General features: G+C 44.1%; 1 protein-coding gene across 3 annotated transcripts in view; it reads left to right on the top strand.

The window, feature by feature from the left end:
* ST7 (suppression of tumorigenicity 7) overlaps window positions 1–12,715 on the top strand; it is a 149,638-nt gene that overhangs the window by 28,283 nt on the left and 108,640 nt on the right. The window contains exon 1 of one of the 3 annotated variants that reach the window (XM_061467659.1): window positions 8,737–9,370. The exons of the other annotated variants lie outside the window; for them this stretch is intronic. Coding sequence (XP_061323643.1) covers window positions 9,349–9,370 — 22 coding nt within the window. The 5' untranslated portion in view covers window positions 8,737–9,348. Of the gene's footprint in view, window positions 1–8,736; window positions 9,371–12,715 lie in introns of those variants that run through there. 3 annotated transcript variants of the gene reach the window in all.

The following is a 12,715-nucleotide window of genomic DNA, read 5'->3' as shown; positions in this document are numbered from 1 at the left end:
TCTGAGGGCTGATGGGTTTCATGAAGCCAGGAGGTGATCTGCTTACCATACCATGAAGGCTGAGCAGAATTGTATGCGTGGGCTCTACTGCTAGCTGAAGCTCTTCAGTCTAGTTTGACAACTGATTAGGTGGTACTAAGTAAACAAATCAGTTATACTGAAAGGGCCAGAAACCCTTCCATTTGGAGAAAAGAGTGTGTTTCCGTGTTAAATTTGTTAGGAGGAGGAATGTCTCTGATGGCAGGGGAGATTTGCTCTTTGATGAAGTGTATCTGCAAACACTGTGCTTAGCATGATCTTCCTGCCTGGGCTGATGAAGCTGATGGTAAACCATCTGTGTGCCATTTAGTACTGGGCACAAGCCCTTGAATCCTTCATGACATTGAAGGCAGAGAAGTAGCGCAGTGCTTCCAAACATGGAGAAAACACTGTTATGGTGGAGTTTTACACAGCTGCAGGGAGCGAAAGGGTGTCTCTCGCAGCTGAACACGTGCTGATCCAGGTGACTTGATCATTCTGAAGTCTGGGACATGTTCTGGGCCATCTTGTACCCATAACAAAGGTCACAGTTCAAGATAGGTTTGGAGTGCTTTTCCTCCCTTGAAGTATGGGGCCCTTGATCTCAACATCTCCTTCCATTTTCCTGTGCTTCCCCTAAAACTCCCAGACACACAGGAGTCACTTCTTATACACATATATAGATGTCTACATCTGAGCCTCTCAAGACTTTCCTGGGATGAGCATTGTGGAGATTGGGAGCTGCAACCTCCATGTCTCCATCCTCTCCTCATGCTGCTAGAATGCAGCAGCTCTGCAGGTACTGAACATCTCTCCAGGCAAGAGGCCAGAAAGCAGGATAGCAGCACCCTGGTCCAGGGCAGTGTGGTCTGCTCAGATGGAGATCCACAACTGGTATCAAGCTCTGAGAAACTTTAATAGTGTTAATGTCTGATTATTTGATTGCCACTAAATGGCTAATGACACTTAACTGTCATGCCCACCTGGAGTCACGGTTCTATCACGGTGTTCATACATTGACCACTACTGGGCAGAAGGCGTAAGCTGTAGTTACTGAGGCTTCTTTGTGTTTTGGCAGCATGGCGGTTTCCTGTGAGAGGGACCCTGTGAACTAGTAAGTACCTTGAGCTCCTAATAAAGGTCGCTGTGCATCCTTAGATGAGTTCCCACATGGCGCAGGAACTTGGGATTCTGCATTTTTCCTTTGTGACTGGTGCCTGGTGAGAAGGACATCGCGGCAGTTGACTCTGCAATGAGCAGGGCAGATGCCATCACCTTTTCCAGTCTTATTTTCCTCTGTGTGCATAAGCCTTCTATTACCATGACTAAATGGTAAAACATTTTCTCTAGTGCTTTGTTTAGGGGAGCATTTGCAAGTTTAAGAGCCTACTTCTCCTAAAAGCCAGTGGTACTTAAGTGCTTTAGTGGTGGCTTCCTCGTCACCGTACATTTGTTCCCCAGGCCCTAATCCACATAAGTCTTCCTTTTAGTTTGGAGAATGTTGCATTTACAGGATGGATTTTACTTTTCTGGTGTTGGGTGTTCAACAAATGAGACTGCTGTACCCAGGCTTGCTGCCTGGAACCTGCACCCTGAGCCCCATCAATGGACTGCAGCGGCCTAACACCAGTCAAGCTGCAGGTTCATGAGGCTATCTTGCTTGGATTGTTTCATTGACTCTTAGAAGTTGTTCTTTCTCAAGAAAAGCTATTATAATCAAGTTATCCAAACAGTTACTGATTTTGGGGTTAATCTTTTTTATTCCAAGAGAGGAATTTTACATCTCTAGTCTGTGAGGCTGGCACCGCATGGAAGCTGAGTGGGTAGCCATGGAAAGAGGGGTTGGGATACCACCAACATGCTGCATCTTGGGCAAATCAAAATCCTTAAATGACTACAGGTTTGTCCAGTGGAACTAGTGAAACCGTTTCCTGCAGGCTTGGTTTCACCACTGACTCCACAGTGGTGGTATATTTATGGCTGCAGTGTCAGCTCATCCACTGTTATGCCCACGAGTGTCCACATAGGAAAATAAAACTCAGATTGATTTCCCATGGTTATGTTATGGATTATTTTATGTCTTCTAGGGAGTGTGCTCAACACAGCACTCACTCATCCAGCAGCAACCTTCATAAGTTATCTCTTCCCTACCTAACTCCTTGCTGTCAACATAGAACATGGGATAAATATGTTTCTCCTGTCCCTTCACTAAGTTGGATTGAAATGGCTGACAGGTTTCAGAGTTTCTAAGCAGGGACAGAGAGAGCATGCTCCTGTGAACAGTTTGGACACCTTTGTACCTTATTTTGTGGGTATTCTCTCGTAGGGTCCGAAGTCCTTCCTAATTTTTCCCATATGTAAGATGAAATAATTGCTATTTATAATGTCAAATTTAATTTTCTTATTGTGTTTACTTGGATTGAGAAGTAATTTAAATTTGATCTTCCTCTCTCAACAATCAAACTTGCTCTGAATCATGAAGTCTTGGCATTAGATCAGATGTTATTAATGCAGATCATAATGCAGTGTTGACAATATTTACTACTATTCTAAGTCTCTCTGACTTATGCATGTTGGTATTTGTGTTTTTTCTGAGGCACACATGTTCCCTCTGATTACAGTTTGCATGGGGTTTATTCTGAGCCAGCCTTAATCCTAATTTGTGGTCCCTCAAAGTTGCATAAGAAATGATGATATTTCTGTTTGTAATCTGTTCTTTAATTTGTTTTCCACCTCTGTTCACTCTGACACTTGAGGCTTTCATGTGTACGTTGTGTGCAGTCCTGTGGCATAGATCCTTGGAAATGACCCTCAGAATACAAAAAAAAAACCCCAAACCAGAATATTTCAGGTATTTCCCTTAATGTAGAAAATCCACTTTTTGCCTTCTTCTGTATTTAATTATTTTAAAGAGGTATTTAAATAGCTGGTTACTTTAGTGTACTTAATTTAACCACAGTGCTGATTTGGTTACTTCAGTTCTCCTGGGATCATACTGAAAGGTTGTGTGTTCTGCCGGGATACTTTTCAGATACAGTAGAAGCACCATTTCATCACATAGTAGCCGGCATTTGGGACAAAAACTGCCCTCAGAATTTCACAAAGCCATTACACATGCTCTGTTGAGCGCTGGAGCTTGATGTTAAAAAAATAACACATTTGATTTGGATTTGATACATTATTTGCACACAGTGAGTAGATTGCCTCAGTATGTTGGTAACTGCCTTATGTATTTGTGGATAAATGGTTTCATGTAAAAAACAAAACCAACCAAACTGAAAACCAAACCAACAGAATGGAAATAAATCAGAGGTGAATCATGATCCTAATCTTTTGACAGTCCTGTACAGAAAGGGAGCTATACTCTGCCACTTATAAAATAATGCTGCTTTATTTTCCAGTCTCACACTGAATATTGGAAGGGAAGTAATTGTTGAAAATGGAAGATTTATTCTGTATCCTCTGTTGTACAGAATGGGAATACCTTTCTGTTCTGTTGTTCCCTGTTTCTGGACCCTGGATATTCAAATAGAGTGCAGGGGCTACTGCCAGGAAAGAAACAGATACTGTATTGCTTATATCTCAAGGTTATGTCGCCTACAGAAGTTTCTGGTTCCTGTGAGAAGGCAGGAGCCCAAGATTTGGGGTTTCTTGAAGATCATGATTCTAAAGGGGAGCAAGTACCCAGCCCTCTGAAAAGAGCCAGGTTCCCTCCTAGAATCCACAGTCTCAGCCGTGTCCCAGAATTAAGCGCTTAAGCTGGGCTAATCCTTTCTTATTTTCTTTCTTGAGCACAATATTCTTTTCCTACAGCTTTCTGTGTGTAATGCTCTACCATTTCATAACTGCTGGATCTTCATGTCCTTTAGATGTGGCCCAGATGGGTGGGTGGGCTGGGAGAGGCAGAACACACAGAACTTTCTCTATTAATTTCTGAGCATATCCTCAGAGCTGCCTCTCGCTGCCGTTAGTGAATGGTTGCAGTAATCATCTACAGAACAGTGCTGAAGCTAAGATCTTTGTTAAAATTGAAGTCAAAAGGCATTGCAGTAATACAGTAATTGGCTGTTATGGTTCATCGTATGTCTTTTTAAAAAGCAATCTGTCTTTTCAACTTTATCTCTGGGATAAGGACCAACACAGACAGAAAAATATTTTGTGTGGCAAAATTAAATACTTATTCTTCAGTCTGTCTTGTAACTTGTGTGTGTGTATGCATACATACGTTTAATCAAAAAAATCAGTTGCTGGGCATTAGTTGTCAAAAAATGCTGTAGAAAAAGGATTTTTACATGAAATAGGGTTGCATAAATGCAATATGGATTGCACAGAAATATTTTAAAAATCAGCACAAAAGCAATTAATAATAAAAAGGAAAAACCATTCCTGCAGTACATAGCTCAGTCTGGTATAAAATCTTTTTTTCTATGTTGAACAGGACAAAGACCTTGACTTTTTTCCTACCAGCAGTCTCCTTCCTTTCTGTGCCAATGCAACAAGGGAACAGAAAGTTGCAGAGGGGGAATGTGGGTGGAAAACCTTAAACAAAAGCTGATAAGAGCAGGCTATGAGGAGAACACTGGGGACTTCCAGACAGTTCAGATGTGCAGGGATATTTCCCACTGTCTGGCTAGCCAGTCCCCTTGCCTCCCTGGGCTGCTCTTCTCCTCGCTGCCCAGCCTGGATCCTGGTGGGAACATGCTGGTGTTTGCACAAATTAAGCATTTCAGACATTTCCTTCCAGTGGGACATGCCTTAATTGGCTCTGCTTGGTTCTGAATGCTGTGTAATCCAAGCCAGTGGTCCCCACAGGACCCCTACCCCACTGCCCACTTTTCTGCCAGGAAGCACTCGTCAGGACTGTCCTCTCTTCTGGCCAGCCACATTCCCTCTTCCCATGGCCATGGCTCCAAAGGTGCCGTTTCTGAGACACTGGCTTCATTTGGTGAGGGAGGTATCAATAAATTACCCTGCAGATGGGTAATCATTCTTTGTCGGGGACTCAGCATCATAACATCAGCACAGGCTGTTCAGTTTGGTCATTTGGGGGGTTTGCCCATACCTTAAGTATAGGGTCCCATATTTGAAGCTGAAGTTGTACCAGCATTGTAGGTTCTCCCTGGTGTAATCAGGATGCCAACCTTTTTCACCAGAGATGTTTGTTAAAGTCAGCACAGTTGAGCAAAACAAGGCCAGGGAAAGTGTAAAGCCAAGGAGCTGTAGCTCAGTGATGTGTGTTGCTGTTTGGCTTCATTTTTCTCTAGGGGCAGTGTTTTGTTGGTGTCGGTCAATTACTGGTGTTGCCAGAGCTGACAAAACCTATAGAAGCATGACTGGGGCTCTCGCTGGGTTTTTGGAAAACAGCTAACGTTCCCAGAGGCAAAATAAATTCCTTCTGGGGGTTGCTGAACGGTGTGGACTAAGTGCACAGTTGGTCAGAGATTTCCAGCAGCACCTTAAATGCATTACATTTTTCAATGACTTAAAAAACTTCCCATTTTCAGACATTAAAAACTTACAGAACAGGGAACTCGGAAAGTCAAGTCAAGTTTAAGTAACATAATAAAAATCCTTTCCCATCTTTGAGGATAATTGAGATTATCCCCTGCCTTCCCTCTAGAGACTTGAAGGTGTGGGATCTGTTCCCTTGCCTGGGAGGAGACAGGTGAGATGTCCCCTTTTGTGGTTTGCTGCTCAGGGCAGCAGGCCAGGAGAACCTCACAGGAGGAATGGATTCATTTCCCCTTTCTAGAGTTTCCCCTGTGGAAAAGGAGGTTAAGCTCAAAATGAAATGTTTCTCTAGTGACAAGAGAGAATAAAGACTTCTGGTCTAGTGAATCAGCATAAGGCATACCTACAAATCTACCTGTGTTGGTAGCTCAAATTTCATGCTTGCACTCTTTTTCTTGAGACAAATTACTCTAAAGGAGAAATTTACATCTGTATAAAATGTAACATTCCATTATCCGACTTTTTTATTAAAACCCAAACTATGCTTCAGGGTTTAGACACATATATCCTTATAAAACAATGTAAGATATGTATATTATTTTTCTGCAGTGATAAACTGAGGAATAAAGAGTATCTGCTCTAAGAATGGTGATCGTTGAGGAGCACATGCCTTTCTCTGGAAAATGTGAATGTATAGGAGAGAGCTTTGAATGAATATGTATTATTTGCTACTTTAAATATTTTATGCTGGCTTGCGGAGAAATGTATGGAAGTTACATTGTAAATTAATCTCACACTTGAACTATGTCTTATGCACATCATAAGCAAATCACAGCAATGCTAACACTTGCAGAAGATGTCATTTGACATTCTCTGTGCACTAATTTACATAAATTTGGAATTCTGCTAACCAGCTAGCAACCTAAAAGGTTATGGTCTTACAAGAGCAGTGGATCAGAAACAGATTTTAACACTTCCTCTAAGGCATTTCACAGAGTGCTTTCGATAGGCTTGAAAGAATTGCAGAAAAAGTCTTTCAGTGGCTTGTCAAGAGTCACCTTCCCTGCAAGGCAAAGCAGTGACCTGGCAAGCCTAATGCTAACGAAATAGATTATTATGAAATCTTTCCACAGATACTGCATGGTTGTTTTGGCTTTTCAGCTGCCTATGTGCGTCAGAGTGCTGAGAACTTGGCAGAGAGCCTGGGCTCTGTGACACCTTCAAGCATGTCATTGGAAAGCCCTGAGGTTTCGCATCTTCCTCGGAAATAATGCTGTGGGAAGTCCAGATCTACCCATCTGAGCAAAATTTACTCTTCAGCCATTGCATAAGTGCACTCGGGCTTCTGTTCCAGAGATTTGTGTTTAAAGATGCTGGGGGACTTGCCAGTACATAATAGACACGTTTCTTTTGTGAACTTGCCTTGGCTGCTGGGAAGCCAAGCCAGAACACTTGTGTTGCTCCATGCAGTACAGCTTCTTGTCAAGTTGTTTTGACTAAAGGAGATTTTAGCAGCTTCAGATAGTCAAAATAACTAGTTTAGTTCTGGGAACAGCAAAACTATGGTCCTTGTCAGAGGATTTGCGCCACTCTTATTGTAGCATTATGGCCAAAAGTAATTTGGATGTACCTTCCTGGTGCTGAGCATCCATGCACATGACTGCAAATATTCACTATACAATTGAACAGCCAGGCCATTAATTCAGGTTCTTAAAAACAAATCTGAGGACATCTGGTTAGTCACTGCCTAAGGGTTGATTTAAGTCACCATGCACTGGTGTCCTGTCTGCTGATGGAGAGAATAAAAGTTGCCTATTAGACCGTGAGGTGTGAGGTGAGGTGTTTCATCCCAGGGTATGGCCTCTCCTGTGGCTTTGTTCCAGAGATGAAATACAGGTAAATGCTCCCAGAAGCCTGCTGGTCCTAAGTATTCTTAGGGTGTGTGCAGAACACAAAGAGACTGTTCAGTGTGTGGTTGGAAAGCAGGGAAATAATTGAAGAGCATTTTGCACGAACAGAGGTTACCAGGAGAACAGCTTGATGTGCCTAGCAGGTGCCCCCCACCAGGACAGGAAGGACAAGATCAGTTTCTACAGTTTCTTGATGGCTATCCTTCCTCCCAGCACTTGTGGGCCAGGGTTGTTGAGGGTCCATACATGCCATTTCTGGACAGGCATATTGTAGGAGCTTGGGACTATGTTTCCCATCCTCAGGATCGGGGGATTAGTGTGGCAATGGACCACTGTGACTCTGACCTGTACATTGCTTCCCAGTCTGCTATTAGGGCAGTGGTGGCCCTAGCCAGCCTGCTCAGTTCCCTGATGATTTAAGCACAGTGAGATCCTCAGGTGGCAGGTTGCTCATTTTTCCAGCCTGCTGCTCGTGGTGGCTTTATATATTCCACAAACAGCACAAAGGTCCTTAGCACACAGAGCAGCAGGAGCATTTGGGAACAGTTAACCCACAAAAGCTCAGAAATAGAAGTGGTTGTTTTTCTTTAAGTGCTTCACATAATGGACTTGCATCGTTTCTCCTCCTCCACCAGCAGCACATTTCAGTCTTTGCCATCTCGAGAACTGCATATACTTGTTCGGTGATGCTTATCAAAAACACTCTTGGTTTTTCCCCCTCTGGGCAGCTATTCCTATGGATGGCCCCCAGTGTCTGGTAGCTTCTGACCATCAGCTAACTTACTGCTTGGCTGCTCTTGCCAGCACAAGACAGGCAAATTCCTTTTGTCTGCACGACAACTGGAAGGAGCCAGCTTGGGGGTTTGTTTCTGTGTTTGAACATTTTTAAATGACTGAGTGTCAGAAAAAATAAGCTTAATGCACTTAAAAATGCATTCACAGAGGCTAAGAAACACTGGATCTGGATGGTTTAGAAGAATAAAGAAGAAATAAGGAAACTATTCCTTTGGTTGCTAGGATTCCTTTTTATCACTGAGATCAGTGTGGTTTGGTTTTTTTTATTTTTATTTAGATGTATGGCTTATCTATTATGGTTAGAGCATTGCTGCAGTGTATTGTATTCTGATAATAGATTTAAGTAAATGAGACAGTTGGTTAGCACTTTGATGTGAAAAATAGGTCTGAAGAATAGAAGGGGCCAGATTTTATTTTTTCTTTGAAGAAAAAAATCATGAAAAGAGTTAGTGATAGAAATCATGGTTATTCTTTATTGAAGATGCAAAAGTAGCATTTACTGGGACATTTGTCCTCAAAATTTATTCTGTTTGCATGGAAACACTTTGCATCTCATGCAGCTGAGGAAAGGAGTGTGAATCCAAGGCAGATATTTTCCTGCTAGTGTTACAGCCCCGGGTGGGGACTTTAACATCACGCAGGGAAATACATGTCTGGCTCTTTGTCTTCTGCTTTTTGTGACAAAGGAATTCCCATTTGAATTGCTGTGCTCTGTTCAAGCCCCCTCCAAGCCTCTGGGTTAGCAGCAGTCAGTCTTTGCAGTGTCCTGACGTCATCCAGTGTATGCATAAGCTCTGCTATTGTCTTACCGAGAGCAGGGGCTGGGGATTGCAGTATCTGGTGGCTGCTACCTATTTATGCCGGCCGGTATCACGGAAAGGACGCTGGCCTGCCTGTATCTCTTGGATTTAAAACAGAAGCTTCTGCCTTTTGCTTCCTGAAGAAGGACCTTTGCTGCGGTTGCAAGGAAAAGCCGCTGCTGCTGCTGCGGTGTGGAGCAGAGGAGGGAAGAGGAGGAGAGCGGAGAATCTGGCAGCTTGGATAGCCTGGACTGCATTGTCTGGCTTCATGACCCCTGCTGTGTAGCAGTCTCATCCCTACTCTCATACACTCCCTCTGTCTTCCACTCTTTTTTCTTCTTTCCTCTTTAAAATAGCAGCATCTGGGGCCAGCCATGTTTGGCACTGAATCTTCATGTAAGTAATGCATCCTACTTACATCCTTTTTCTGTTGAGAATAGGGCTTGTTTTAGTCTTGCTGTACCCTCCGTATTTGCATTCCCTTTGCTGTAGGTCACTGGCTAAATACTGCGATCCTCGCCTGTTTACCAGGGGATGAAAGATGCCAGAGGGGAAGCATCTACCTCCCAACTGTGGGTGCATCCTTGATGCCAGCAGCAGAGCACTCAGCGCTGCTGAATTCAGGCCACTGAAAGATGGGGGGAAAAAGGCAGTTTTGCTTGAATGTGTGATCTGTCAATGATCGGGAGTTGCAGACACTCTGATGACTGCACTACTTGGGTGATATGTTTGGGGACTGGGAATGCTGCAGCATTAGATGGGTGAGAGCTGGGGGAGAGTGATTTAGTCAGCAGGAAAAGAATATCTGTGTCATTTGCTTCATTTTTGTTCCAAGGAAAAAGGCGGCTTGTCTTGGATCCCTCCTGTAACTGGAGAATCCAAAATTAAATTAGGTGGAATTCTAAATATGATAAAATTTCAAAATAATAGGATCATTTATTTGTTTCTTCCTGATCTTTTGCACTGGAAAATCTCAACTGAGGCAGTCTGCTATATAATAGCAGTGCAGACGCATGTCACTGAAAGCCAGACAGGTTAGCTTCAACAGGAGCAGCAATTACCTACCTGGCAAATCTGGCCATGGAGGAAGGCTGAGGGTTTGTGTATAAATAATGTTGCTGGTGACAGTGTGGCTGTATGGAGACCAGTCTGATCCAGTGATTGTCGGGTGACAAAAACAGAGAACAGTTGCTTTACACTGTGTTTTGTGCACAAATAGTACTGCATGTTGTTGAAAAGTGTCTCATTTGAATATGAAGCAGTGGCATTTTTATAGTGTTCTAATGTGCAGCATGTTGTAATGACTCCGTGTTGTTAGGCTGGGACCCGTTCTGTGGCTTGGCTCTTCCTGGGAAGTGGTAAGAGCATTGGGATACCTCATAATCGTGTCCTCCTGGCTGTCAAAGCCCCATGCTCCCAAAGGGTTAATCATTCCTATTACCTGGCTCTGTCAACTCTCCCCTCCTCTGCCACAACACTGGTCAAGGTCAGACAGCATAAACACAAAATTTGTCTTTAAGTTTCTTTTGTTTAGGGACACTTGTTCTATGCATGCTTGTAAACATGCTTGCAGCTCTGGGTCTGTGCAGTGTGAGCCGAGATGCCGAACGTTGCAGCTGCATCTGTTCATACCCTGCCAGATCTGTGAGCCCCATGTGCATCCATGGAGTCTGCCTCTGCAAAATGTATATTGACTTGCTGCGAGATAGCATCAGGGGTGTACCTGCCCTCCTGCAGAGAGTGCCTATTGCATACTTGGAAAGCAAAATTACTCAGTCTTGTTAAGCTATCCAGCCTTGTATTCCTTCTCTTGTTTTATGAGGTGCATTAATAAACAGCTTGCTTGTCAAATCAAGCTTTTGGCTAAGGTCACCAGTTGTACCACCAGCAGCTGTGGCTGCTTTTGTTTCCGTGGCTCCCACAAGGCAGAAAAGGGCAACAGGACCTTTTGTAGCAGCCAATACCGGTTTCCCAGAAGGGTCTAGCAGCATGATTTGCCTTTAAACAAGGGGTTAAATGCAACATGGTTTGTTGCCATTGATCCAAGCAGAGGCTGTGGCCAGTCCCTGCCTGCCTTCCCCAGCCAGAGGAAGGGAAAGGCAGTGTGATGGCCTTGCCTTTGTGCAGTCCTTTTCCCCTGCATCTCTGCTTGGGCCTGGATCTTGTTATACCAAAGGGCTCCCTGGGACGCGGGTTCAGGTCCTTCGGGCCAGGCTGGGTGTGCTGTTGCTTGCTGTCGTGGGATTTGGCACAGGACAGGAGAGTGGGGTGATGCTGGGCAGCCCCCCCCCCCCAGTAACCAGCCCTGCCCACACCACTGCTGGGGAGCTGCAGGTTTGCTCTCAAAGAAGGAAAACGGCATCAAAATGAATGTGCTCAGAATGCAGTCTCAGATGGTGGTTTTTGGCCTTCCGTCTCCTCTTGTCTCCTTCGTATTTCCAAGCTGTAAAATGACAGCAATGTGACTAGTTAGTCTTTCTGTCCAGCTAGAACATAAAATAAACAAAACAAAATAAGTCAATGAGATTCAGCATCATCTGGTCCTTGAAACACAACAGTAGCCATTTCTGCTGCTGCCCAATGAAATGAGCAAATTGCATTTTTCTTAATCCTCCTGTTTACAATTAGTATTTAGGCTTTTATTTTTCTCTTCTTTGATTAAAAACCCAAGAAAAATGGTCAGAAGCAAATCCTGGTTTAGAACCTTCATTCTGTCACTCAGTATCAAAATATTTTAACAAGTTAACTCCTATTCAGCATTCCTGTTTTTTCATCTTGCTTTTAACAGCAGTTAGAAGGGCAGTAAAAGATAGTCCAAGGGCTATTGTAGAAACAGAGGCATCTGCTTATCGCCTCCTGGATGCAAGGAAAGACAAACAGAAGGTGAGGCTGGCCTGTGAAGAGGGATAAGGCAGCAGGCGATCCACAAACAGCTGCTAACGCTGAGCAAAGACAAGAGTATGCAAAGCAAAACCCCCAAGAAGTGTCTGTGGGAAGGGCTGTGCTGTGCAGGGCAGTTGCTCTATGGACATTCCCAGTATTTTTTATCAGGCACGTGTGCTTACCTACTTGCAGACCCGCTGCCGGGGGGGCAGCTTGCATGGGGGGGCAGCTCTCCATCCTGTGCCACCTCTTCTGCTGACCTGACAGGTTTATCGGCTCACTGTAATTGTTTTAGATGCTGTACGGGGTGAGTAGAACTTGGTTTGATAAAACCTTGGGTTGAGAATGAAGTCTTCTTGAAGGTGAGATGATGATGAGCTGGGCCCCAAGAGAAGGACACCCTCAGTTCAGGGAGAAGAGATAACCCCAAGCCTAGGGAAAATAACCAGCAAAATCCCTTGTCTAACTCATAGTAGTGGCAGTTGCAAGCTGACAGGAGAGACAGTACAGGCACAGATTAAACTGAAATGCAGGAGCAGCCATGGTTGTTGGGGCTCATGAATGCTGGGGGTGGTCAGGGCAGCATGGCTTCACCAAATCAGTCTCTGTAATGGGAAGGAATTGGGCAGGATGTGGTTCAGAATCTGTAAAGTGAGCAAAGAGCCATTTCATGCATGTGTGAGAACATACACTAAGTGTTCTTCAGGTACCTCAGAGTATCTCAGTAGGGAGCTGCGAGGAGGGAATTGCACACACATGTACACCACTCGCCCCAACACTCTTGAAAGGACCCAAATACCTGCTGTCAGTGTCTGAGGTGATGTTCTCAGTACTGCTGCATTCGTTCATGCCAGAGTG

This window comes from Pezoporus flaviventris, unplaced genomic scaffold, assembly GCF_033815535.1.
Source record: "Pezoporus flaviventris isolate CSIRO_AGI_PZ_B2104156 unplaced genomic scaffold, CSIRO_AGI_Pfla_v1 ptg000045l, whole genome shotgun sequence".
NCBI classification, from domain to species: domain Eukaryota; kingdom Metazoa; phylum Chordata; class Aves; order Psittaciformes; family Psittacidae; genus Pezoporus; species Pezoporus flaviventris.
This window is presented reverse-complemented; position numbering and strand designations above follow the sequence as displayed.